The 27,571-nt window shown below is 41.4% G+C and overlaps 1 protein-coding gene across 1 annotated transcript in view; it reads left to right on the top strand.

The window, feature by feature from the left end:
- Positions 1–27,571, top strand: part of SLC44A1 (solute carrier family 44 member 1) — a 166,922-nt gene that overhangs the window by 72,913 nt on the left and 66,438 nt on the right. The window contains exon 4 of the mRNA XM_055125977.1: positions 26,894–27,030. Within this exon, the coding sequence (XP_054981952.1) occupies positions 26,894–27,030 (137 nt within the window). The remainder of the gene's footprint in view (positions 1–26,893; positions 27,031–27,571) is intronic.

Raw genomic sequence — 27,571 nt, 5'->3', positions numbered from 1 at the left:
CTCTCAGTTCTGTTTCCTTTGGCCATTTGTTGCTCCCTTCCTGTGTATCTTTAAATCCCACATATGAAAGATATTATTCTGTATCTCTCTTTCTCCTTTTGACTGACTTCACTCAGAATGATTGCACTTAGGTTTCTTTAGAAAAGTGACAGACTCTTAGTAATTTGGAGGATTCTTTTTGTATTTTTTCCAGTGGCTCATGAAACTAAAACAAAATTTAGGCATTGTGTTACTTCTTGTAGGAAGGCTAGCCATAAGGATACGTGTATTTTTTTTATGTTCTATTTTGAAATTCTTTCAGCCTTTTTGAAATTGTTAAAATAGTAAGAGTTCCATATATATATACTTTTAAATTTTTATTAGTAAATCACCGTGAGGCACAGTTACAAACTTACGACCTTTCATGTTTGCATTTGGTTTACATCCCTCCACCAGTGCCCATTCTCCCCCACCAATGTTCCCAGTATCCCTCCCACCACCCCCACCCCAACCCCCACCACCCCGCCCTGCCTCTGCAGCAGGGCGTTCCCTTTTGTTCTCTCTCCTGTTGGGTGTTGTAGTTTGCAACAGAGTTATTGAGTGGCCATCCGTCTATAGTCTACTTTTGGTACGCAGCTTTCAACCTGACTGAGTCCTCCCAACATTCTCTACTAGGTGTTCCTTTCTCTATCTCTGCTGCCTTTTCCCCCAGCATGTGAGGCCATATATTTTAGAGGTGAGTCTATGTCATCAATATTTTTGGGTGTATGCAACTGAGAAGGGAGCCCTCAGGTCTGAAGATTTATCTCCGTGATTTTCAGCCCTCCAGACTGCCAGTTCAGTGCAAGAGCTTGAGCCAGAGGGAGGACAGCAGGAAAGGTACCCGCCTTGCCACACAGCCAACCCAGGTTCAATCCCTGGCAATCCACTTGGTTCCCTGAACCCTACCAGAGCAGGTGGCGAGCTCAGAGCCAGGAGTAAGCCCTGAGCATTGCTATATGGAGCCCCCCAACTGAAACAAAACAAAAACACAATGCTAGCGCTCTAGGATGTCATGATCTGGCTACAGTGTGGCATCAGGGATCAAGTGTGTGTGTGTGTGTGTGTGTGTGTGTGTGTGTGTGTGTGTGTGTGTGTGTAAGGCATAAGCCCTAACTCCTGTGCCTTCTCCAGCCCTCAAGTACCTTTTAACTCCTTTCTGTTGTTGACATGTATCAGCATTTGAATATTAATATTTAGGCCAAGAAGGAGGTAGGAGGAAAAGGTTGCTTTGTGTGTGCGGCTCACCTGAGGTTTTATATATATATGTATCTTTTTTTGGAATAATGGTGGTTTGGGGTCATACCCAGCAATGCTGTGGGGCTACTCCTAGGTCTGTGCTCAGTGACCACACCTGCTGGTGCGTTTGGGGAGCCACATGCAGTGCCGGGGATCAAATTGTGGTGGTTGTACACAAAGTAAGCACCTCAACCCTCCTATTCTCTTCAGCCCCTATAGCCATTTTTTATATTTCTTTTCATAACTTGCCAGTGATCCCAAGCATATTATTTTCAAGAGATTCATATAAATGTTACTCTCCATATGTAACCCTAGCACGTTTCATATAGTCAATTTTTAATTGCAATCAAGCTTTTTTTAAATCGTTGGATTCCTGTTTGTACATTTAGCACTTTTATTTATTTTTTATTTATTTTTTAATTTTTCTGACTTAAAAAATTTTTTGAATTAGTGAATCACCATGAGGTACAGTTACAGACTTACAGACTTTCGTGTTTGTGTTTCAGTCATAGAATGATGTACCCATCCCTCCACCAGTGTCCATTCTCCCCACCCCACCCCTCTTCTGTGGCAGGCATTCCCTTTTGTTCTCTCTCTCCTTTGGGGTGTTGTGGTTTTGCAATAGAGGTATTGAGTAGCCATTGTGTTCGATCTTTAGTCTACTTTCGACACGCATCTCCCATCCCGAGCGGGCCCTCCAAGCACCCTTTACTTGGTGATCCCTTCTCTATCTGAGCTGCCTTTTCCCCCAGCATGTGAGATTGGCTTCTAAGCCGTGGAGAAAACCTCCTGATACTTACCTCTGCTATTCTTGGGTGTTAGTCTCCCATTCTGTTACTTTATATTCCACAGATGAGTGCAGTCTTTCTGTCTGTCCCTCTCTTTTTTTTTTTTTGTCCCTCTCTTTCTGACTCATTTCACTTAACATGATACTCTCCATGTTGATCTGCTTATATGCAAATTTCATGACTTCATCTTTTCTAACAGCTGCATAGTATTCCATTGTGTAGATGTACCAAAGTTTCTTTAACCAATCATCTGTTCTTGGACAATTGTTTTTTTTTTCCAGATTTTGGCTATTATAAACAGTGCAGCAATGAACATACAAGTTATTTGCCACTTTTAAAGAGATCCTTCTTACTCATTTTGGAAAAGCCTTCTTATTCATTTTGTTATTTATTACTTTTTCTTGAATACTTAACACAGTCAGAAGCCATTCATGGATAGTAGTAGGATAAATAGTTTCTAAAGCATAGTTTCCCCCAACTCATTCATATGTGTGTAGGCATATATATGTACATTTATATACATGTTTAAAGTCTCTTTTCGGTCTATATTTTTTCTTGTCTATATAAGGACATTTAGTGCAATATTCCTTCTAAGTATTTGTTCTATAACTTTTTTTTCTTTTTGGGTCACACCCAGCAATGCTCAGGGGTCACTCCTGGCTCTGCATTCAGGAATTACCCTGACAATGTTCGGGGGGGACCATATGGGATGCTGGGAATTGAACCCAGGTTGGCCGCGTGCAAAGCAAACGCCCTACCCGCTGTGCTATCACTCCAGACCCTGATTATTTAAGTTTCTCTCTCATAGTTGTTCTGTGAGAGAAAAGGCAACGTTGGATTCCAATTTGCTCAATGCCTAGGAAGCAGGAGATACGCAATAAAAAGGTTCTAAGAAGAGGATCACTGGGACTGAAATAGGGATGTTTTGAAGTTACTAATGCATACTGTTGGGCAGCTTTCCATTCAGCCCTTCTGCTTACTTTCCCACTAGCCATGTCTAAGATCACTTTATCTTTGTCGGTATCATCCATTTTTAATTTTTCACTAATTCAGTCAGCTGAAAATTGTGTTTTAGAGTTTTAATTGGCGTGTCTTGGATCTTTCATGACGGTGAAGCCACCTGGTCTCCCTGTGTCAGTTGTTAGCATCCCAGAAAGACTCTTGTGCTAAGCATGTCTCTCTGTTCTTGGTTGTGTTTGCACTGACCTACCCCACCCTTTATACTATGATTAAGTTCCGTAAAACGTAAGTTTCATTTTGACATATTCCAGCAAGGGCCTTTCTTTCTGCAGTGTTGCCTTTCGGATACACAAGGATGCCACTTGGCCCGTGCTGTCCCATAGCCCGTGCTCTCTGAACCCACTGCACGAATGCCATCTTCTCTCACTGGGAGTGTGGTCTGGTCTTCACCAGTTGATTCTACCTCTGTGTTATTTTCTTCCTCTCTGCCGATTTGAGTTCTTTTAAGGTGTTTATCATCGCCAGCCTTCTTATAGAACGTTTTAAAACTAACCGGATCATATAGTGGGGCCTCCTTTATTACCCGAACTTTTCTGATCTCATCCTGGCTTTTCTAGTGCCTGTAAATGGTTCTCTAATTATATTGTGTGTTTCGCATCTGCCTATATTCATCATCAGTTGCTAGGCAACAGTATTACTGTGAACTTAGTGGCAAGACAGACTTATTATCTCAGTTTCTCTGGGGCAGGAATCTGAGAATGGCCTGTCTGTGTTTCCTGCTTCAGAAGCTCTCGCAAGGCCATAATTCAGGCTTTGGTCAGGCCTGGGAGCTCATCTGAAGCCCGACTGGGGAAGGCTTCGGGTTTCCGTGGTTGTTGACAGCACACAATCTGTGAGGGCTGCACTGGAAGCCTCTGCTCCTTCTAGGCTACCAGCCGGAGGTGACCCTTAGTGCCCGCTGGACTGGTCTCTCCTTCTGTTGGCTCAACTGCTTCAGAGCCAGCCTGAGAAGCTTGCATTGCACGTAGCTTACTCATATTTGATCCCTAGCACCCTATATGGTCCCTAGAGCCTGCCAGGAGTAATCCCTGAGTATATAGCTGGGAGGAAGGACTGAGCACCACTGAGTGTGGCCCAAAAGCAAAATAAAAGAAGAGAGAAAAAAACTCCAGAAACCAGCAGGAGAGCATCTGTACAGAAAATTCCGTTGGCACGGGGGATGTTTTATTGAATGTAATCATAGAAGTGATATCCCATCACCTCTGCTATGTTCTTTTAGATAAATGCAACTGAAGGAGAGAAAAAGGAAAAGGAGGAATATATTGACTTGTTTCAACCAGCATATTGTTTTTATTTATTTTTTTTTTTGTTTTGGGACCACAGTGGAGAAAGCACAGCTTAATAAAATCATTATGCAATCACAAATCTTAATGTTAACTGTCAAAAGTAGTACAAAGGTGAAGTTATAAGGGCATGATGAATGTTAGCAGGGGAATTTGGGCCAGTCAGAGGTATTGTGAAGCTATTTCATATGATGCTGTAGGGACTTCTGGGGACAGGAGGAGGGGAAGAAATAAATAAATAAAACAATTGAAGAAATGAATGAATAAAAATTAAAATGATGCTGTAGACATGTTTTTTTACATGGGCTATCCATGTCATACACATTATGGTGGTGAAATAAATTATGATATACAAATGTGTATGCTTATATAGACACCTGTGTGTACATATAAATGTGTATATATGTTTATGTATGTATGTATAGAAAAGCAATAGACTGGAGCATAGCAGGTAGGGCGTTTGCCTTGCACGTGGCCAACCCGGGTTTGATTCCTCTGTCCCTCTCGGAGAGCCTGGCAAGCTACTGAGAGTATTCCGCCTGCACGGCAGAGCCTGGCAACTGCCCGTGGCATATTTGATATGCCAAAAACAGTAACAACAAGTCTCACAATGGAGATATTACTGGTGCCTGCTCGAGCAAATCGATGAACGACGGGATGACAAGACTACAGTGCAGTATAGAAAAGCATAGAATGACATGAAAATGTCAGCATTGTGGTTGCTGTTGAATAATGGATGCTTTTAATTTTCATTTATAACTCTCCCCCTGTATTCTACAATCTTTATATATTACTTCATTAATAAAAAAAGAAAAGAGAGAGAGACATTCCTAGCTCTTGTCCGTGAAGAGCATGCATTCTCTTGAGGAAGACAAATGCACAGGTAGTTACATTCCAACAATGCAGTGTTGGGCTTTCTATAAAGTTTAGATTAAAAGTCAGTTCTTCAGTTTGCTGGTTTCTTTAGGAGAGAGGGAAATATGACAGTAGTAGCAGTAGCTCTGGGGGCCCCGATTGTATTTCTACTGTGGCTGTAGCAAATTCCCTGAAATTAGGTGGCTTCAGACAACGGAGATCTGTAAGGCAGACATCTGTAGAGCAGATCTCAGTTGGTTCTTTCTGCCCGGTTTCACCAGACTGGAATGGAAGTCTTGGCTGAGCTGTGTTTCTTTCTGGAGACTTCAGGGAACGAGTCTTCTTCATGCTCATTCAGGCTGCTGGCAGAATTTGTTCCATGTGGCTGTAGAACTAACATCCCACTTCCTTGCTGGCTCATTCTCAGCTTATTCTCAACCAGAACTCATTCTCAGCTTTCAGTGGCAACCTAAATTCTGCCACTTATATTCTGTAGTTCTTTTGAGTCAACAAAAGTGAATTGAACCCTTTGCTCTGGCCGCTCCTCCTCCTCCTCCTCCTCCTCCTCCTCCTCCTCCTCCCCCTCCTCCTCCTCCTCCTCCTCCCCCTCCACCCCCTCTTTCTCCTCCTCCTCCTCCCTCTTCTTCCTTCTCCTCCTCCTCCTCCTCCTTCTCCTCCTCCTCCTCCTCCTCCTACCCCCCTCCACCCCCTCTTCCTCCTCCTCCTCCTCTCTCTTCTTCCTTCTCCTCCTCCTCCCTCTTCTTCCTTCTCCTCCTCCTCCTCGTCCTCCTCTCTTTCTCCTTCTCCTTCTCCCCCTCCTGTTGCAAAGCTTTCATGACTGACTCTCAGTCATACCATGATGGCACATCCATTTCTCCACCAATGTACCTGTCTTACCACCAGTACTCCTCCTGCCACCCCCACCTTACCCCACCCCCTCCCTCTATGGCAGACACTTTCCTTCTTACTGCCTACTTTGGGGCATTATGGTTTGCAATACAGATACTGAGATGGCCTCTCTTTCTTTAAGGTAACAAACACACTTGTACCAGATTACCTGGGGGATGAAAGACTCTCAGTCAATGATGAGATGTTTAGGCATAGAGTGATTTTAATTAGAAGAGCCCTGGAAAGGCAAATTCGGAATTGAGGACAGATGTTACATTCTGACAAGCAAGAGAATTTCTGAGGAGGGGCATGAGAAGAGGAAAGGGTGCTCTGTGGTGATGTGGTGGGGGGGGGAGGAGAGATGAGGGACTGGTGAATGGGGGGGATGTTCATGTACGTTCTTGATCCCAGTGGCCAATCAATGAGCTTAGCTCTAATGAAGAGGGGATTCTATTTAGATTGTCAAGGTTGATTTATTTTTATTTTAATTTTTTAAATGGGACTGGAGTGATAACACAGCCAGTAGGCGTTTGCCTTGCACACCTCTGACCCGTGTTTGATTGCTCTGTCCCTCTTGGAGAGCTCAGCAAACTACGGAGAGTATCGCGCCCACACGACAGAGCGTGACATGCTCCCCGTGGCATATTCGATCTGCCAAAAACAGTAACAAGGCTCACAATGGAGACGTTACTGGTGCCCACTTAAGCAAATCGATGAACAACAGGAGAACAATGAGACAGTGCTACAGTGCATTTTTCAAATGGAGATCAGTGTATGTTGAGTTTATGATTGGAGTTCTGTTGGTGAAACATATCCTGGTGAAGACGGACAAATGCAGGAAAGAGCTCCCAGCTGTCTTTAGACTTACAGAGGTATAGGAGAGGGGAGAGAGAGTACATTTATCTGTTGTGCTAATGCTTAAGTGTTATAGACTGTGATGTCCTTCAAGGTAATCTAGTAGTTCGCTTGCTCATATCAACTCTCGGGAGATTGGCTTGAATAAATACACATATTCATAGTCTTCGACAATTTTGACTCTGTTTTTAATGAAAGCAATCTCCTCACTCCCTACTGTCAGATACTCTGATGCCAATAATAATTTTCCTGTTTTCGTAGTATGACACACACAAAAATGAGCAGTCTAGGTTGATACATTGCTTGTCTTTGTGGACAATAATATTTATGATATTTCTAATGGAAAATTAGTTTATTATTTTTCTCATATGGAAAATATTAGACATTGAATAATGATTATTAAATTTTTGGAAGACAAGCTTTGGGCATCTTTGGAAGTTATTTTTATCATGTCACCATCATGCTATTCTTTAACCTAAATTATTTTTTTCCTAATACTTGATTGTATTTAATTCACAATTAAGTATGAAATCCACTTTCAAAACTTATTTTGAGGGGTTGGAGCAATAGCACAACAGTTAGGGCATTTGCCTTGCATGTGGCTGACCCAGGTTTGATTCCCAGCATCCCATATGGTCCTCCCAGCACCGTCAGAAGTAATTCCTAACTGCATGATCCAGGAGTAACCCCTGTGCATCTCCGGGTGTGACCCCAAAAGGCAAGCAAACAAAAAAAAAAAAACAAAAAACAACAACCTTGTTTTGAGGAACTTATTTTGGGATCTAGTACAGTTAATAGGGCTCATGTATGAAGGGTTTGATTCCCTGCCCCACATGGCTCACCAGTGTCATTGTATGTGGTCCTGGAGATAACCAGCATCACTACAGTCACTCGAATCCCTGGCACAGCAGGGACCAAGCGACGTTGCAGCCACAGAGCCTTTTGCTGAACCAAAGGCCTCATTGCCTAAGAACCACAGGTGGGCCTCCAGATCTCCTGGGCACTGTTTGAGAGCTCCCAGGAAGATGATTTGAGTGTGGTGTGAAGTGGAAGCTAAAATGATCTAATCTTTATATAGGTCTTTTCAATATTTCATTGTAAAACCATTCTGTTCTTCCCAGTGAGTGTCAGTGTCTTCTTTGTCATGAGTCAGGGGACAGTGGGTTGATTTCTAGAGTCAGTTCCATCAGTGAGATTTTGTATTGTGACCTACCCCCATCTTCACTATTGTAATTTTGTGGTAGATTACAATGTTTTGGTCTCTTGTGTGGTGTTGTGCAAGGTGATTTGCCAGGACAGTTATTTTTTCTTTTTGTTATCATAGTTTAAAGAAAATGTTGACAGTAGTATTAGGAAGAGCCTCCAGTGCGGCACCACTGGGAAGGACAAGGAAAGAGAGGCTTCTAAAATCTCAGGGCTTGGGACTGGAACGATAGTACAGCAGGTAGGGCGTTTGCCTTGCACGCAGCTGGCCTGGGTTCGATTCCCAGCATCCCATATGGTTCCCTGAGCACTTCCAGGAGTGATTCCTGAGTGCAGAGTCAGGAGGAACCCCTGAGCATCTCCGGGTGTGGCCCCCAAAAGTAAAAAATAATAATAATAATAATAATAATTAAATAAATAAATAAACAAATCAAATCTTAGGGCTAGGACAAATGGAGATATTACTGAGACTGCTCGAGAAAATCGACGATCAATGGGATGATGATGATGATGATGATGATGATAATGATGATGATGTTGATCTTGATATACACAGTTACCACATCTCACCACACCATCCAGCTAACAACTATACAGCCTATGTACTTCTGCCTCCAAGATAATATTTAACTATGGCTGAAACTGCTACAATTTGAAAGAAGAGTGCTAACTAATACCTTAGAAAATGTTGGATTTGAGAGTTGAAATGTTTTAAAGATTCTTAATTAAGAAGTAAAAATTCATAGCAGAATTAGATGACCTTCATGCTCCCAGGCAAAGATTTTTTTTTTCTTGCTGTCACCTACTTTGGCATGTAAACATGCCATATTTATGTTTACAAATGTTCTCTTTTAAATCTCATTACTTGGGTTAGTTTCAGTTTAGCCTAGCAGCTATAAATATTCTAAAAAGCTTTGTCATGACCTTGATGATACATTTTCAGTAACCATCAACCATTTCAACTCTGAATTTTATGATCCTCAAATTATCATTTACTTGTTTTTTTCTGAATGTGTGAGTTGAACGTTACAGGCAAGTTAGACTGTACACAATTCATACACAACCACCCTCCCTTCTGATAGTAATTACAAGTTATGAGGCCCTAAAAACACCTTGTGAGATCAAGTTCAAGGGTCTCCAGTAACAAACTTATTTTCAGTAATTTGTCCCAGAGTTTCCCAGAACGATTTGAGCTCAGTTATATTCACAGTTATGGGCTGTTGTAGACTGCAAGAAAAGTCTACAGATTAAACTCAGCCAACAAAAGAAGCACATGACGCAGAAATTTTGGAGTTTTCTTCCCCAACAATCAGGGCATGTTACTTTTTTGGTATTTGTATGTGAGGACCCACATTTAGAATTGCCAGCCAGTGAAGTTAGCTCTTCAGGCCTTAGTGCTCAGAACATTTATTGAAGCCTTATTCTGTAGGTGTGGTCCTTTGCCCAGGTGACTGACTCAGTCTCTTGATCAAGCTAATACCATGCAAACTCCCAGTCTACAAGACATTGATGGTCTTTCCTAGAGTGTTAACCTCCAGCTCTAAACTCTATCTTAATGATCTCCCATCCTAACAATTCACATTCTTAGATTCTTAGTACCTAAGGGCCAAGATACTCCTACCAGGCTTAGGGATCAGCCTCCAGAAGGCCAGGGCAAAGTTCAGTTCTCTTTCTGAATAGGGTAAATTCTCTGCTGCATACTTCAGATTAAGTTGGATTTACAAAGTGTATTTTCCAGGTGAATTTAAAATATTGTACTTTTACAGTTTTATCAAGGTGTAATTTACACATAATAATTTACTCAATTTTAATGTATAGTTTGGGAAATTGTCTTGCACCTTCTGCTGTATTTCTCACTGATTTCACCCCCAGAATATTGCCTTTGCCCCTGTGTAGTCAACTCTCTTCCCCAGCCTTGTTCCTAAGCAGCCGTGAATCTTCTGTGAGTATAGTTTCCCCTCTACTCGAGTTCTAATTATATATGATATCATATAGTATTAAGTATTTTGTGCCTAGATTTAAAATATACCATAATGATGTTGGTTAAATTCATCTATATCATTAAATGTAGATGAGCAATGGGATGATAGTGACAGTGACAGTAGCAGGTGTATAATACCCACTTTTGTTTACTGGTTCACCACTTTTTGGTTATTTCCACATTTAGGTTTTTTTCTATTGCAAATAGTATTGATTTGGACATTTATATGCGTGATATTTGTAGACATGTTTTTAGATGTAGATACCTAGGATTAGCATAGCCAATCATATGATTAAGGATATGTTTAACTTTCAAAATAACTTCCAAATGGATTTCCAAGGTTTTTTTTGCATTCTTGCTACAGAAGTAGTAGTAGTAGTAGTAGTAGTGACAGGAATGCCATATCTCCTCACTAACTTTATTTATTTTATTTTATTTTGTTATTTATTTATAACCCATGGCATATTTGATATGCCAAAAACAGTTATAGGTCTCACAATGGAGACGTTACTGGTGCCTGCTCGAGCAAATCGATGAACAACAGATGACAGTGCTACAGTGCTTTAATTTATTCATTAAATATATTTAAAACCATGCAACCAAAAAGGTTTTTTGTTTGTTTGGTGGGTTTTGGTTTGGGGGCCACACCCAGCTATGCTTAGGACTTAGCTTGGCTCTGTGCTCAGGGATCACTCCTGGAGGGGTTCTGGGGACCATGCGGTTTTCTGGGATCAGCTGCATGCAAGGCAAGCACCCTCCCACCCTGACCCCCGATTAGCCTAAGAAAGAGCTTTGTCAGATAAATGTTATACAAATATTTTTTTTTCTAGTATGTGCTTTCCTTTTTTTATCTTGGTATCTTTCAACAAGTAAAGGTCTTAATTTTCTTTACATTTTATTTATTTATTTATTTGCTTTTTGGATCATACCTGGCGATGCACAGGGGTTACTCCTGGCTCTGCACTCAGGAATTACCCCTGGCAGTGCTCAGGGGACCATATGGGATGCTGGGAATCGAACCTGGGTCGGCCGCGTGCAAGGCAAATGCCCTACCCGCTGTGCTATTGCTCCAGCCCCAGTTTTCTTTACATTTTAATTTATTCCCTACCCACTGTGCTGTTGCTCCACAGCAGGTAGGGCATTTGCCTTGCATGTGGCTGACCCGGGTTCGATTCCTCCATCCCTCTTGGAGAGCCTGGCAAGCTACTGAGAGTATCCTGTCCACACAGCAGAGCCTGGCAAGCCACCCGTGGCATATTCGATATGCCAAAAACAGTTACAGGGCTCACAATGGAGATGTTACTGGTGCCTGCTCGAGCAAATTGATGAACAACGGGATGACAGTGCTACAGTGCTTTAATTTATTCATTAAATATATTTAAAACCATGCAACCAAAAATGTGCTTTTAAATACTTTGTGCTTTATGAGTACCTCAAAGTCACAGAGATCTTTTTTTTCTATTTTTCTCCTGAAAGTTTTTATTTAGCTTTTATGCTTATGTCTATAATCCATTTTGATTTAATGTTTGTGTACAGTGTGAATAGGTCATGGTATATATCCATACATAAATCCAGTTATTCGAGCAGCATTTATTGAAAAGCCTATACCCCGTTGAATTATGTTGGCACTTTTTGATAAAAATAGATTTTTATTTAACTGAGGGCATGAAAGGAAACTGATGGGGTTATAGTTATAGTAGGTACAAATAATAGGGAGAAATAATCTAAAATTAAGCAAACAAGGTTATCACCTTTTTATAGCACTGTTTTAAATAACTAGTAGCAAAAAAAATATATAAAAGAGATAAATGAATTGTGTTTAGGTCAGTAGAAAAAATTAATACTGTTTGCCAATGATGAAGCACTATATCCTGAATTTGGGAGATCTTAGAAAAACTTATCTTGAAATAAGAAGCTTAAATCTGGGGTTATAAAACTGAATTAAGTCATTTATCACTAGACACAATTTAATGAAAAAAAGATAGTATTTGTTTTATTAAAAAAGTAAATTCTAACATGATATAAGGCCAAATACAGAGAATTATAATACTTTAATAGAAAATAAAATAAATAGCAAGAGAAACATAATTTCTTCTTGCAGAAGAAAAAAATGTGTCAACTTCTGTTTGATAGTCTTAGTAGAATAAAGATGACAGACCCAACAATTTAATTTATAGATTTAATACAGTTCCAGTTAAGATCCCAGTTGGATTTGAACTGAACTTGAGTGATAGCATAAATCACCAAGTAAAGGAGCAGGCAAGGGCTTCAGGGAAGAAACATTTTTAAAAAATTATTCTTGTTCACAAAATTATTTGAGATTATAATTATGTGAATATATTGTAAAACAGTTAAGTGGGGGTAAAGATCAGGAGCTACAGCATGGAAGAAGAGACCAGCAATCTCAGCCAAGTGTGGTTAGTGAAATTGAGAATCAAATTAACAGTGAACTCTGACTGTAAAGGCAGAAAGGAAAACATGTGGATTTCACCAAAGGTTGGAAATACACAAAGGCCTCTAAGTACATACTCACTTCAATAGGTTGGTAATAAGACACTAGGAATGTTGAACACTTTGAACTTTATGTATGTGCCACATCAAAGGAAATTGCCTCTCGTCTGGTTTAGCTGATTTTTGACACTGGGAAGATAAGGCCCAGTGATGCGTCTTTTACAAGAGGAACTTCACAGAAGTCTGTTGGTCAGGGGAGAATTGGGGATCCCATGTAGTCTATGGAATGTGTCTATTTGGGTGTTCTAACCAGAGACACAGATTGACTGTCTTACAAACAACACACTTTTCTGGGTTGTGAAGGCTGGGAGAGCAAGATGAAGTTCCATTGCAGTCATATTCTCTCTCTGAATCAGAGGTGGTACCTACTTGTTGTATCCTAAAGTAATGAATGGTGGTGGGGATCTTCCTGCAATCTCTTTTATGGTACTGAGCTTGTCATCTTCCAATGACCCTTAATACTTCTTAGTACCATCATCTATCAAGGCAGAATTCAACATAGGGATTTTTTTTTTTTGGTGGGGAAATACATTCAAACCAAAGTATCTGTTCATCGTGTGGGTTTTAAATATTGGCAGTATACTCATCTAACAAAATTTGCTTGGGGAAGGGAGGGTTAACTCACTAAGGATGACTTACAGGACTGTGGTTGTCACAGTCCAATAGTTACATGGTTAAAAGGGGGGACAAATGGAGTTTTGCCATTCTATTTTTTTTTTCATTCTCTTCCTCCCTTCCCTTTGTTGTTGTCGTTGCAGTGACCAGTGGCTGCATACACCGCTGATTTAGGTGTTCATACATATTGGAGTTGTACTCACTACAGTCACATATCAATATCAGTTCACTCTCCTTGCGCACTTGACTATAGTGTTCACTAAATTTCGTATTCCTTTAATTGAGATACTTATACAAGTGTTTGTGGAGAGTCACACTCTTGGTTGAGGCATGCAAGTTATAGTTTTGGTACTCAGACTTGGACTTGCCAGGGATTGTACTTCCTGGAAGTAACACGCACACATGTTCTTTTAGTCATGGTGTTCACTGGCGGCAAAGGGGGGGGGCGTCCACATCCTTTTTTGTGGTGTTTCCACACATCTGGCTCTGGTGCAGCCAGAAATCACTTGCAGCAGCAGGAAACTGCAGGCAGCAGAGTTGCCAGAATTGTACATAGCACATGTTTACACCAGGCATTTGAACACATGACCATATATGTACTTGGAAGGCAGGCTCTCTAAGCCACAGCATTATTCCTCTGGTTCTAAGTTTTGGCATTTTAGGTCAAAATCTATTTCAAAGTCTATCAATAGAACTACCTAAGTATAGGCTAATGATAGTGGTGGAAATGAAGTATCAGAAATAGCCAGGTAGTAGTTGAATAGATGAAAAACGAGGTAGAGTAGAAATGGAAAGCATTTGGTGTTTTTTATTTGTTCGGGTGTTTTTGGTTTGGGGACCACACCCGGCTGTGTGTGGCATAGTCCAGACTTTATACCCAGGAATTATTTCAGATAGGGCTTGGGGACCATAAATTCCAGAAGACCTGAATATTTGTAAACAAGTATTTTTAGCTTTGTTGTGGAAAGGATATTATTCATAAAGTTGAAGCAACAAAAAAATAAAGTTGTGCCAAGGTGGGTGTATTTGATTATCAAAAAGTTTAATTCTCCAATAATAAAGGTAGAAGCTTTATCAGTATTTGGGTGAGATTTTTTAATGTACTTGGGGATATATCTCTAAGGACATATCTAATAGGTGACCAGTGATGATTTACATTGTAGCCAGGGATGGTTTACACTGGAGAAAATAACTTTGATATGTATCTAAAGATCCTCATTTGTAAAATGAAGATAATAGTTGTACCTAATTTCTAGGGTGTTTTGGAGAAATAAATCTGATAAATGATGCATACTCCTTAGCACATTGCCAGGAATTGCCATAAATGTGAATTGCTATTGTAATCATCTTCATTATTATCATTTTCTGAAACTAGTTTTAAAATTACCTATCAAAGCTTCTTCTCCCTGTAACCCAAGTGGGTGGGAAAAAAAGCTATTTTAACCTAGTTTACATTTGTGTACTTTAGAAAGTACTTTTTACTCTTGCCTTGGGAATTATTTGAATTTATTCTCCTTTTTCTTTTTTAAAATATAAAAGTTTATTGAAAAATAGAAGAAAAAGAAACTCCTCAGCTAGGGAGGAACTTGTATTAACACTAAGTTCTTGACTTTCTTCCTAATGAGGCTTTCAGAATTCATTCTTCCCTAGTGACAGTCTTTCTTAACCTTTGATACCATCTTCAACACCTAAATTCAACTCAAAGTAATTTAAGAATTCTGTGCTGAAGAGATAGTATAGCAGATTGGGTGCTTGTCTTGCATGTAGCTGAGCTGGGTTCATTTACCAACACCCCAAATGGTCCCTTGAGTCCTGCCAGAAACAAGTCCTGAGCACCTCTGGGTGTGGTCCAAAATCACTTGTATCGTAACTGGAGCAATAGCACAACGGGTAGGGCGTTTGCGTTGCATGCGGCCAACCCGGGTTCTATTCGCAGCATCCCATATGGTCCCCTGAGCACCGCCAGGAGTAATTTCTGAGTGCATGAGCCAGGAATAACCAGTAACCCCTGTACATTGCCGGGTGTGACCTCCTTCCCCCCAGAAAAGAAAAAAATGTTAGCCATTAATAAAAGTGAAATGCATTTGTAAAAAAAAAAAAAATCACTTGTATCACTTGTCACTTGTCATCCCGTTGTTCATCATGCTAGTGTAGCCCAATGGCATCTGCTCGCTCCAGGAACACGAAGAGCCTCAAACCATTCATTTAGGGTCTTGACGAAGAAGTCTGACTATCTCATAGGTGGGTGGCCATGCAGTCTTTTGACGTCCCATGGAATCCAGTCATGGGGAGAGGGGGGGGAAGAAGGAGAGGGGAGAGGGAGAGAGAAGAGAGAGATAATTCAAAATAAACAAAATTTTTGTTTTGACCAAGCCTTCTCTTCCTCCAGCTTGGCTCTTTTTCTTTGCCTACTGCTGTTCCGTAACTTCTCTTCCTATGCTTCTCCTACCTGTTATTTTACTACTCTTATCCTGTTTTTCCCTTATTTTCATGAAAAGCACCATTCGTGGATTCATCAGATAGTGGATATACGGTTGTGGTAGTATAAAGCATCTGTCTCCAAGATTAAAAAGAGATCTATGAAAGGTAGAGGATTTGAATGGACTATCTCCAAAGAAGAGAGATTAGTGGACAGTAAGCACCTAAAAAGAAACTCAACATCACCAGTCATCAGGAAGATGCCAGTCAACGACTAGCACCTCACATCTGTTAGTTGTAATGAAAAATACATAAACACATACTCTTGCAGGTGTTGACAGGATGAGGAGAAATCAGATTTCTCATATATTGCTGGTGGGAACATAAATGGTGCTGCCTACACACACACACACACACACACACACACACACACACACACACACACACAAGCCATTTCTTTAAAGCAATAGAGCAGGGCCAGAGCAGTAAGTCCAGCAGACAGAGATAGGGAGTTTGCCTTGCTTGCAGCTGATCCAGCATGCAGCATCCCGTATGGTCCCCCAAAGATGACCAGGAGCGATTCCTGAGAGCAGAGCCAGTAATAAGCCCTAAGTATTGCTGGGTATTGCCCGAAACCCAAAAAATAAAGGAGAAAATGACAGAAACAGAGGTTATTATGAGCCATTTCATTCTTTGGTGTTTACCCAAGAGACATATAAATGTGTTCATTCAAAGACTTGTACACAACTGTTCACAGTAGCATTATTTATGATAGTCAAAAGAAAAAATAATGCAAATATGCACATCTGCTGAGTGAATTAACAGTGTTTTTTCATATATTGTATCATGCAATGGAATATCTATCCTTTGTCCATGAAAATGAGTGAAGTAGATGCTATCCCATGAATGAAACTTGAAAACATGCCAAGTTATACTAGGCAAAAGAAGTCTTTTCACATAACACCCACTAGTTTATGACCCACTAATTTATTTATATAATTATCTAGAATAGGCAAATTTTAAAAGACACAGAAAATAATTTAATATTTGTTTAGACCTGGGGAAAAGAAGTTTCTCTTTTGGGGTGGTAAAATGGTCTAACGTTAGATTATGGTGATGGTTGATCAGTATACTTTAAAATACTGAATTTAATTATACAAAAAGTAAATTAGAAAGTCCACAGATGAACTTGATGATTTGTCAAGTATATCTCAATAAAACTGCTAAACTCAAAAGAAAAGTAAAACTGGCTGTCAGCTAAGCTAAGCATGTTTGAGATTACTGGAGTGAATACGGAGTGCTGAGAGTCTGTCCCCCAGGGAAAATCTTTGTCTTCCCTAAAATTGCACACAGAATTTGGTATGCAACTTTACATGTGGTTTGCTGAAGACAGACATCAAACATTACTAAGTACAAACAGATCGCCAAAGGCCTGTAAAGAGATTAAATCTGAGCGTCAGGTAAGATGAGCAAAGGCCCCCGAGAGGTGTTAGCGTCACAGCACAAAGACACGGAACTGGGAAAGCGTGTGAGAGAATGATCCCCCTGCTTGGTGACGTTGCCTCTGTCCTCCTGAAAAGGAGGAACCATTGCATTTTTAAAAAATTTATTTATTTTTTAATTAGTGAGTCACCGTGAGGGTACAGTTACAGATTCACACATTTTCGTGCTTGTTTTTCCCTCATGCAATGTTCGAGAGCCCATCCCTCCACCAGTGTCCATTCTCTGCCACCAATGAACCCAGTATCCCTCCCACCCCCTAATCCCTCCCCCCCCCCCGCCCCCGCCTCTGAGGCAGGGCATTCCAGTTTGTTGTCTCTCTCTCCCTCTCCTTTTGGGTGTTGTGGTTTGCAGTAGGGGTATTGAGTGGCCATCATGTTCAGTCTCTAGTCTACTTTCTGTGCGTGCTGACAGTTGCATTCTTAAGATCGAGACTATCACTTACTCGTTGACAGACATGTATGCGATACATCCCTGTCATCAACCGCATGCCCAGTTTCCCACACCTCACGTCAGTTCTTCTGATCTTTCATCTGGATCCATGCAGTCTTAGGGGCATCGCAGACTTCACACAACTCTCAGATCAGCTGTGTGCAAGACCCACTGTGCTATCTCTCCAACCCCCAGACTTATAATTTTAAGATAAATCACTGCTATCAACTTGTTTCTCTCTCTCTCTCTCTTTCCCCTTAGCTTTGTTCCTGAAAGTTGATGACCAGCTAAGTTATAGTTAATTATAGTAATTAGCCAATTAGTTAAATATAGTTATTTTGTTAATCATCGTCGTTAGTGGTTGAGTTGGTTTGGGTCTTACCCACTTTCTGTGCTTGCCCCCTAGCTCTGTCCTTACCTAGTGCAGCCCTTCCGGAGGGGACTGGGTCCCGCCTCAGCTGGGATACCTGGTCTCGCCTTGCTGACATCTCATACAGAAATTAGAGGCTGTGGGGCTGGAGTGATAGCACAGTGGGTAGGGCATTTGCCTTGCACGTGGCCGACCCGAGTTCGATTCCCGGCATCCCATATGGTCCCCCAGCACCGCCAGGAGTGTAGAGACAGGAGTGACCCCTGTGTATCGCTGGGTGTGTCCCGAAAAGCAAAAAAATAAAAAGAGAAATTATAGGCCGCCTTTTTTAAAAAAAATTGTAACTAGTGAATCACCATGAGGTACAGTTGTAGACTTAAATTTTTCATGCTTGAGTTTCAGTTATACAATGATCAAGTACCCATCCCTCCACCAGTGCCCATTCTCCACCACCAATGATCCCAGTATCCCTCCTACCACCTCCACCCCATTCCCTCCGACCCCACCCCGTCTCTATGGCAGGGCATTCCCTTTTGCTCTCTCTCCTTTTGGGTGTTATGTTTTGCAATAGAGGTACTGAGTGGCCTTCATGGTCAGTCTCTAGTCTACTTTCAGCGCGCATCTCCCATCCCAAGTGGTCCTCCAGACACCCTTTACTTAGTGTTCCCTTCTCTATCTGAGCTGTAAAGGCCGCCTTTGAGCAGAGTACCCCTATGGGTTTTCCAGAGACCGTTGCTTGGTGAGAGCAGCAGCTTCTGCTAGGCCACCGTGTTGTTTTTTTTTTTCTCTTTTGGTGTGATTCATTCACGGCACCATAGTTGGTGGCAGAGAAAGCTATAAATCACAAGTTAGTGATTGTTGGGAAGATGATCAGGCTTCATTGTCATTCCTCTCTGGGGAGGAACATGTGTCTGGGATCACTGAAGCAGAAGGGGACTGAGGGATTTGGGGAGCCTCTTTCCCAGTGTTCATGCTGCAGTACTGCTTCCCTGAACGGAGTGGAGAAAAGCCAAACGTGGCAGGAGGCAGCCAGCAGGCCGGGTATCTGCTGCCCACCTTTTTTGCTCCATAAAAACCTTGCTGCAGAGAGTTGCCATGGCAGCCGGAAGCAATTTAACGGCAGAGATTCCTCTGAAGCAGTTATTGCCCATGCCCTGACCTTCCCTGCACTGTTCTTCAACCTAAGGGGCCGCTGATACCTGGGTATCGCCATGCTGTGGCCATTCGAAAGCACTCTGATTAGTGGAACAGAACTAGATACCGCCAGAGTGTAAGGGTGGTGGCTTCTAGTATCCCCTGATTTCCCATCTACACTGAAAATGGTGTATCCGTGTCCCACCTTGAGTCACCATTGATGTCGCCCTTGGTGTCCTATCCTGAGTCTCCATGTCAGATTATTTATAGTGCCTTCAATACACTCTCTTGTGCTTCTGTGCCTTCATACATGCAGTTTCCTCTGCCTAGGATTCTCCCTTCTCCATCTGTCTGGAAAAAAATCCTGCCAGTTTTCAAAATGTGTCCCAGATAACACCTCTTGCTGTGACTTCTAACCCCGATTCTCAATGCAGAATTACACTGTTTGCTAATATGCATTTTGCTGCATATTCTATGCTTTTCAAATTTTCATTTTTTTTTGTTTTGGCTTTTTGAGTCATACCTGATGATGCACAGGAGTAACTCCTGGCTCTGCATTCAGGAATTGCTCCTGGTAGTGCGTGGGGGACCATTTGGGATGTCTAGGATCGAACCTAAGTTGGCAAACACTCTATCCGCTATACTATCACTCCAGCCCCTAGCCCATGTTTTTTTAATTTATTTTTTATTTTTTTATTTTTTTGCTTTTTGAGTCACACCCGGCGATGCACAGGGGTTACTCCTGGTTCTACACTCAGGAATTACTCCTGGCGGTACTCAGGGGACCATATGGGATGCTGGGATTCGAACCCGGGTCGGCCGCGTGCAAGGCAAACGCCCTACCCGCTGTGCTATCACTCCAGCCCGCCCATGTTTTTTTTTTAAATGAATGTGTTTGTATTTTTGTTTCTTCTACATTTTAGGTCTCATGCATTCAAGAACTTTTTTTTTTTTTTGCTCTTTAGGTCACACCCAGCCATGCACAGGGGTTACTCCTGGCTCTGCACTCAGGAATTACTCCTAGCGGTGCTCAGGGGACCATATGGGATGCTGGGATTTGAACCCGGGTCAGCCATGTGCAAGGCAAAAGCCCTACCCACTGTGCTATCGCTCCAGCCCCCTCAAGAACTTTTTTTTATTAGTTTATTTTTAATTAGAGTCATCGTGAGGGTACAGTTACAGATCCATACATCTTGTGCTCATGTTTCCCCCATACAAAGTTCGATAACCCATCCCTTCACCAGTGCCCATTCTCCACCACCAGTAAACCCAACATCCCTCCCCACCTCCCCAGTCCCGTCTCCCCCCACCCCACCCTGCCACTATGGCAGGGTATTCCCTTTTGTTCTCTCTCTCTGATTAGGTGTTGTGGTTTGCTATAAAGGTGTTGAGTGGCCATTGTGTTCAGTCTCTAGTCTACATTCGGCCCGCATCACCCTTCCCCCACATGACCTCCGACCACATTTTACTTGGTGGTCCCTTCCCTGAGTTACCCAGAATGAGAGACCAGCCTCCAAGCCATGGAGACAACCTCCTGGTACTTATTTCTACTATTCTTGGGCGAAGAACTTTCTTTTAAGTGAATTTTTTGTCTGCAAGGCTCAGGAGTAGGAACATAAGTGAACACTTAGTAATGTTTGTTGAATAAAGTGTTTCCATATCATCTTGTTTAATCTGCCTGATTGAAGATTTGCATGCCACATAGAAGACAGTGCTGTCATGGCCAGGGAGGACCATATCTGCTTTGGGGTCCCAGAGGATTGACCCAACTTTATCAGCTGATGTGATTAGTCTGTAACTTATTCTCGGTCACCTGTACTCCACTTTCCACTGTAAGTTACTATGGCATTGGTGAAAGAAACACTTGGGAGTCCGTCTGTTCAGGGTTTTCAACTTTGTATGGCCTTTGGCTAGGGGACAGAGATTAGCGTGCTTGCCTTGAACTGACCCTGGTTCTCTCCCTGGCATCATCACATATGATTCCCCCAAACACGGCCAGAAGTAAGGTCTGAGCACTGCCGGGTATAGCTGCCCAAACCCAAACAAACAGATCAACAAAAATCCTTAATCTTCTGAATTCAAAGCATGCCTCTCAGCCCCTAGGACCTTCCCTCCAGCCCCTCACCTCTGTCTTCATCACTAATGGGGAGCTCTCCCCCAATAGAGAAGTTGTGTCTCTTCTGCCCAACCCCCTTTTCCTAGTTTTAATGCCCTGCCACAGGCTTGCTAATTTGTTTTCATCCTCAGTATCTGCCCGCCTTAAGTTCACTGCGTAAAGGGATACTTTATTTAGATAAACCTCCTTTCCTGTCTTTGGAGGGTTAACTTGTTGTTATGACAATTATTAGCTAAAATGAAATAAAATAACTTATTTTCCTAACTTCCAGTAATTCCTAGAAACCATTTCCGCTATAACAGATATTTGCATCCTTGCTGCTATCCCCTGTAAGGTTTTATAATTTGGTCTGAGCGTTTCCTTCTTTTCCCCATCTGACTTTTAAATTTGAAGCTTGTGTAGGCCCTTTAGCAATTCCCTTTATAAAAGTGTTCTTCTCCCCATCAGGTGAGCAGTTTGCTCAGAGTCCAGGGCCACTCTCGCCCATTCACTGACCTGGTGGTGGAATGAAAGCAGACGGAAGGTTCCAAGAAACTTTTCCTAGAATGTTTTACAGACTCTTTCTTGCCTGGTACCTCTCATTTTCTCTGCTGATTTGTTAGTTCTAATAATGAGACCAGACTTAGGTGGTTATTTGTTTCATTGTCAAAAAAATGGAATTGTCACATAGCTCATTTTGTTTGTAGTGAACTGAAACGAATGTAATGTAATGATTTATTTACCTACCTAGGGGCAATTTCAAATCCAAAGACAAGAAAGTGCAATTTAATGAATCATAAATTTGTCTGCTTGATACAAGAGGTTTTCGTACTCTGTAAATATTCAGTTAAATACCAATTAAAATATAGTTATCAAAATGTTGCCACGAAGTGAATGAACTTCAGGAATGATAGCAAACAGAATATCAAATATGAAACAGCTCAAAAATTATTAATTTGTGTTGGAGAGATAATATATAATGTAGGGTACTTGCCTCGAATGTGGCTGACCCAAGTTCAATTCCCAGCACTCCTTTAGGCCCTCCAAGCACTGCTAGGAGTGGTCCCTGAGCACAGAGCCAGGAGTGAGCCTGAAGCCCTGCTAGGTATAGCCCAACTTTCCTCCTTCCCTACCAAAAAAAGATTGATTTTAGGGTTAAAGAGAGACCTCAGTGGACTGGAGGTTTGCATGCCGAAGGTCTGGATTGGACCCCTGGCACTGATCCCCTGGGCATCACCAGGATTGATCACCTCAGCTTCAAGCCAGAAATAGTCCCTGAGGACCACCAAAGGAAAAAAGTTTAAAACCGAAACAGAATTATCTATTTGTAGGGAATATTTTTAAGAAGATCAGATTGGAAACTGAAACGAAGAATCAGGACAGGTTTAATGTAAGCTCTGGCACACACTAACTCTCTTGGGCCTGTGCTTGGTCCTTTCAGGCCTAGATTTTGTCTTAATGGGATTGTGTAGTTGCTTCGTAGTTGTGAGATTGAAGATAGGGATGTGAGCATTCTCAGCACCAGAATCTTTAGGAAGTATGGATAGGATCTGAATCTAAGACGTAAAGGTTTCATCTTTGGGGACTGGAGTGGTAGAACAGCAGAGAGCGCATTTTCCTTGCATGCAGCTGACCTGGGTTCGATTTCCAGCATCCTATATGGTCCCTGAGTACCGCTAGGAGTGATTCCTGAGTGCATGAGCCAGGAGTAACCCTTGTGCATCGCCAGGTGTGACCCAAAAAGCAAAAAAAAAAAAAAAAAATTTCATCTTCTAAAAATTGTATATACACACAAAACATAATGTTCATTTGATTGTGTGAATATGTAAGACATTATGGTTACTATGTTCTTAAGTACAGTGTTATGTATACTTATATGTATGATTATTTATGAATAAGTATAGATCCTGAGAACAACATTTAAGATTACTTTTATTTGAGTGAATTCTTTATTCTAAATGATTTTGTTCTCTTTCCTCTTTTAAATCTATATACTTAGGCTAACCATGTGAGTTAATTTTAGTGAGTCATTTTAGGATTCTTCTTACTTTCTGGTTCTTACATGCCTTGCCCTAGGAGGGTTGCTTCATCAAGGTTAATGTACTATCAAGATCATTGCTATGTAGGTTTTTCTTATGAGGAAAAGTTAAGTATTCACCATATAGTCCCATTCTATGTCCATATCATAAAGTATTTAGTGTCTTACTAGAAAGTGTGAAATTTTGCTGTGACTATGTCATAATGGCAGTCACGCAGGGATCCAACTCAGAACCTCATACGTGCAAGGCAAGTACTCTGCCACTGAGCTTTAGGCGTTCAAACGTGAAATTTGTAAAAGGCAAGTAGTGTTCTTCGTGATGAGTCTGTATTGCCTATTATGTACTTCGGTACATTATCAGTTTCTTTAGATGAATGCTATAACATCAGCATTTTACAGCATTGCAAGTGAAGAAGCAGAGGCACAAACAATAAAGATTTGATCCAAGATCAGAGTACTGCTAAGAAAGCCAGAAAAAAAGCTCACATTGTTCTGACACAAGTGTGGTTGGAAAAGGCTCCTGCTTATTCCCTAGGAGAAGTCGGCAGGGTGTGCTTTAAGCTCCGAAGGAACTTGGAAATGTAGAGAGGGAGGGAATTTTGAGATTTGGGAGTGGGGTTAGGGAGCAGAAGTCTGTGGAACCATAGACAAGACTCCTGTTCGTGGAAGGTTATAACAAAGCACTGTCAGGGCCAGAGTTGATAGCTCAGTGGAAAGGGGGCATGATGTGCAAAGATCCAGATTTGACCCCAGCATGCCCCCACCTCCTCAGCACTGCTGAATGTAGCCCTGGTGAACCCTGAGCACCACAGGGCTTAAGCAGCGCTGCTGGGTCTGGGGGCAACTCATCTGGCCTGACTGTTCCTGTATCACCAGGAGGACTTCCTGGAGCACGTGTCGGAACACCCCACCCCCACCCCTAAATAAGCATAACGGGCAGTATTGAAATAGGCTGGGCCACTGGGCACTGCTTTGAGGGACCAAAAGCCTCTCTTTTTCTCTTTCCTCCCAAGTCTGTTTTTCTGTTGTTCTGAGATTTCTCCAGATAGTTTATCAGGGCCCGGCTTATCACTTAGAACTCTGCACTTAATTCCACTGCTCACCTGCCTCCACCCCTCACTGCGCCCACAAATACACGGCAGGGTTGCTGTGAAGGGAAATGAGTTCATTCGTGTGACCTGGAGGGTGTGGTAGGAAGATGTACCGCACGAAACCTTATCATTAATAGTATTGTAAACTGTGGTGCCTTAACATTTTCTTTTTAAACTTTGGCACCGTATCACGCACGTACTCAGTCAGCACTGAATCAGTGTTGGGTAGGACTGCGGTGAAGGTGGTGATAAGGGATTCAGGACTTGATGACGCCTGCGCACTGGGGAGCCAGGGGCTGCCTGGTGTAGTTGATTGCCCAGGGTCCCGGGAATGTGCTTGCTTATTACTAAGATGACAGACGGGGTTGTTCCCACATGGAGGGTCCCAGGTGGGGTTCTGTGCCTTCCGGCTTCATCCGGAGCTAGAGAGCACTCTTGGGAACCCACTGCAAACACCATCGTGTGACCTCACTACTTTCCTTTTACTGATGAAGAGCATTAATGGGATTGGAGTGACTTAACAGGGTTACAAAAAGTTCATCTTTTTTTAACAGTCTGGTAGTTTGTAGTTAATAGCTGACCTTGATGCTGGGTTTCTGAAATGTGCAGATACTCTTCCTGCCCCTCTTATTTGGTTTTTTTTTCTATTTAATTTTCTTTCTGGTGCCCTTTAAGATTGTTCCTTCCAGCCAGCACGCATGTTAACCTAATAATTTTTCTTTTCAGTTTCACACCTAATTCTTCTGCTTGGTTGTGGTTTCTCATTTGACCCATAGTTTGCGTTGCAGAGGAGTTTAGCAGTGTGGGAAACGCAGTTGTCAGCTGTGTGACTTTATGTGACCCGGTAGACTTCAACACTAGCTGGATGTACTTTAAATATTTAGGTGATAGTTCTTAAGTATTTTTTTATTTTAATATCTAATTAGTTTTTTCTTTCTCTGAAGTAAAAATATGCATAGGCTACAAAACATAATTAGTGAGTATTCTGTTTATTTGCTACAAAACCAAACTGTTAAATATTGTAGTTATCGCAACTCAAAAATAAATTGCATTGTTACTAGAAAATGAAGATTCTAAAAGTAAGATGAAGAAAATAAAAAATCAGTTTAATATCGAGATAACTGTAATTAGTGTTGGTCTAGTTCTTTTTTTTATTTGAATCACCATGAGGTACAGTTACAAAGCTTTCATGATTACATTTCAGTCATAAAATGATCGAACACCCATCCCTCTACCAGTGTACATTTTCCACCACCAATGTCCCCGTATCCATCCTGCAACCCCATCCCCTGCCTCTATGGCAAACGGTTTCCTTCTTACTCTCTCTCTCTACTTTTGGGTATTATGATTTGCAACACAGTTACTGAGAGACTATCATGTTTGGTCCTTTATCTGCTTTCAGCACACTTCTCTCATCCCGAGCAATCCCTCCAACCATCATTGACTTAGTGATTCTTTGCGTAGTTCTCTCTCATCTCTGTTCACTAGCACAGCGGGTAGGGCATTTGCCTTGCACGTGGCCGACCCGGATTAGATTTCTCCGTCCCTCTCGGAGAGCCCAACAAGCTACCGAGAGTATCCCGCCTGCACGCTTGGCAAGCTACCTGTGGGATATTTAATATGCCAAAAACAGTAACAACAAGTCTCACAATGGAGATGTTACTGGTGCCTGCTTGAGCAAATCAATGAACAATGGGATAACAGTGCTACAACAGTGCATTGCTACAGTTATATATTAACCAAAGCTTATATATATATATTAATGTTTATAATTTAATATGTAACTATATACTCACTAAAAAGGGTTTTAAACTAGAATTCATGCAATATAATGATTTTGAAATATTACAGTAACTTTTTGGTACAGATTTGAGTCAAAAAGACTAAAATTGTTAGAGACTAAAATACCCTTTTCTGAATATAAGATACAAAAATATAGCCACCCCCGAAGTGCTGTTAGAATATACTTATAAGAATATTTTTTTTATATTTTAAGTTTTTATTTTGGGGTCCCTCTTAGTAATGCTAGTGGTCATCTATGCTTTGAGGTCTTCTGTGGCTACTGGTGGGAGACCATGGGGTGCTAGGGATTGGACCTGGATCTCCTGTATGTAAAACATGCTCTTTAGCCTATTGAATTATCTCTCCAGCCCTGAATGCAATTACTTAAAAAACTTACCTGTGGGGCTGGAGCAATAGCACAGCGGATAGGGATAGGGCGTTTGCCTTGTACACGACTAACCCTGGTTCGGTTCCCAGCATCCCATATGGTCCCCTGAGCATCATCCGGAGAAATTCCTGAGTGTAGGGCCAGGAGTACCCCTTTGTACCACCGGGTGTGACCCAAAAACCAATAAATTTATAAATAAATAAAAGATAAAAACTTACCTGTGATTAGATTTGTTCATATTTGTTGTGAAATATTTGTTTATCCATGATTCATTTTGTTGAAAGTGTTTGCAATTGACACCTTTGCTTTGGGGCTTATTCGTCAAATACCAGTGAAGCAGAATGCGTTTGGCGAAATAATATCTTAACTATTTTTCCTCCCTGTTTTAGGTACGTATTCTTTTTGGATCCATGCAATCTGGACTTGATAAACCGGAAGATCAAGTCTGTAGCATTGTGCGTGTCAGCATGTCCAAGGCAAGAATTAAAAACCCTGAGCGATGTTCAGAAGTTTGCAGAGATGAATGGTGAGATATTAAGCCCTCTGAGCCTGTACTCTCGCCACTGTGAAATGCACGCATTCTAGCATAGATTCGTCCTTGTGTTAAATAAATCAGAAGAGATCATTCAAAAGGAAGAATAGAATTGATTGAAAATTTTTTCCCTGTTAAAAAAATGCAGTGACGTAAGAAGCTTGCTGAAACCCCACCCAGGAAAATCGTTGGCCCCACCCAGGAAAATTCTGAGTTTGACCTTTGAACTCTCAAAGTTTGCATTTGTTACACAGATTCCCATTGATTTTGACATAGCTACTAGAGCATTTAGAAATATTTAGATGATTTAAAGTCAAATTTGGGCGTCTTTTTCCTCTTCTTTAGTATTAAGCACAGGTGTTTTCATTATTATGCTTCATGTTTCCACTGGGTAGCAATGTAATGTGTGTCTAGTATGAAAAATTTGAAATTTTCCAAAAATAAGGGGAAGTAAAACCAAAATTTCACAATTTTTTCATGAGTTATTGGTGCATACATAATTTTGTGGTTTGCTTTTTAATTTAATTTGATGTCA

This window comes from Sorex araneus, chromosome 1, assembly GCF_027595985.1.
Source record: "Sorex araneus isolate mSorAra2 chromosome 1, mSorAra2.pri, whole genome shotgun sequence".
NCBI lineage: Eukaryota > Metazoa > Chordata > Mammalia > Eulipotyphla > Soricidae > Sorex > Sorex araneus.
Note: the sequence above shows the minus strand (reverse complement) of the source record. Positions and strands in the feature narration are given on the sequence as shown.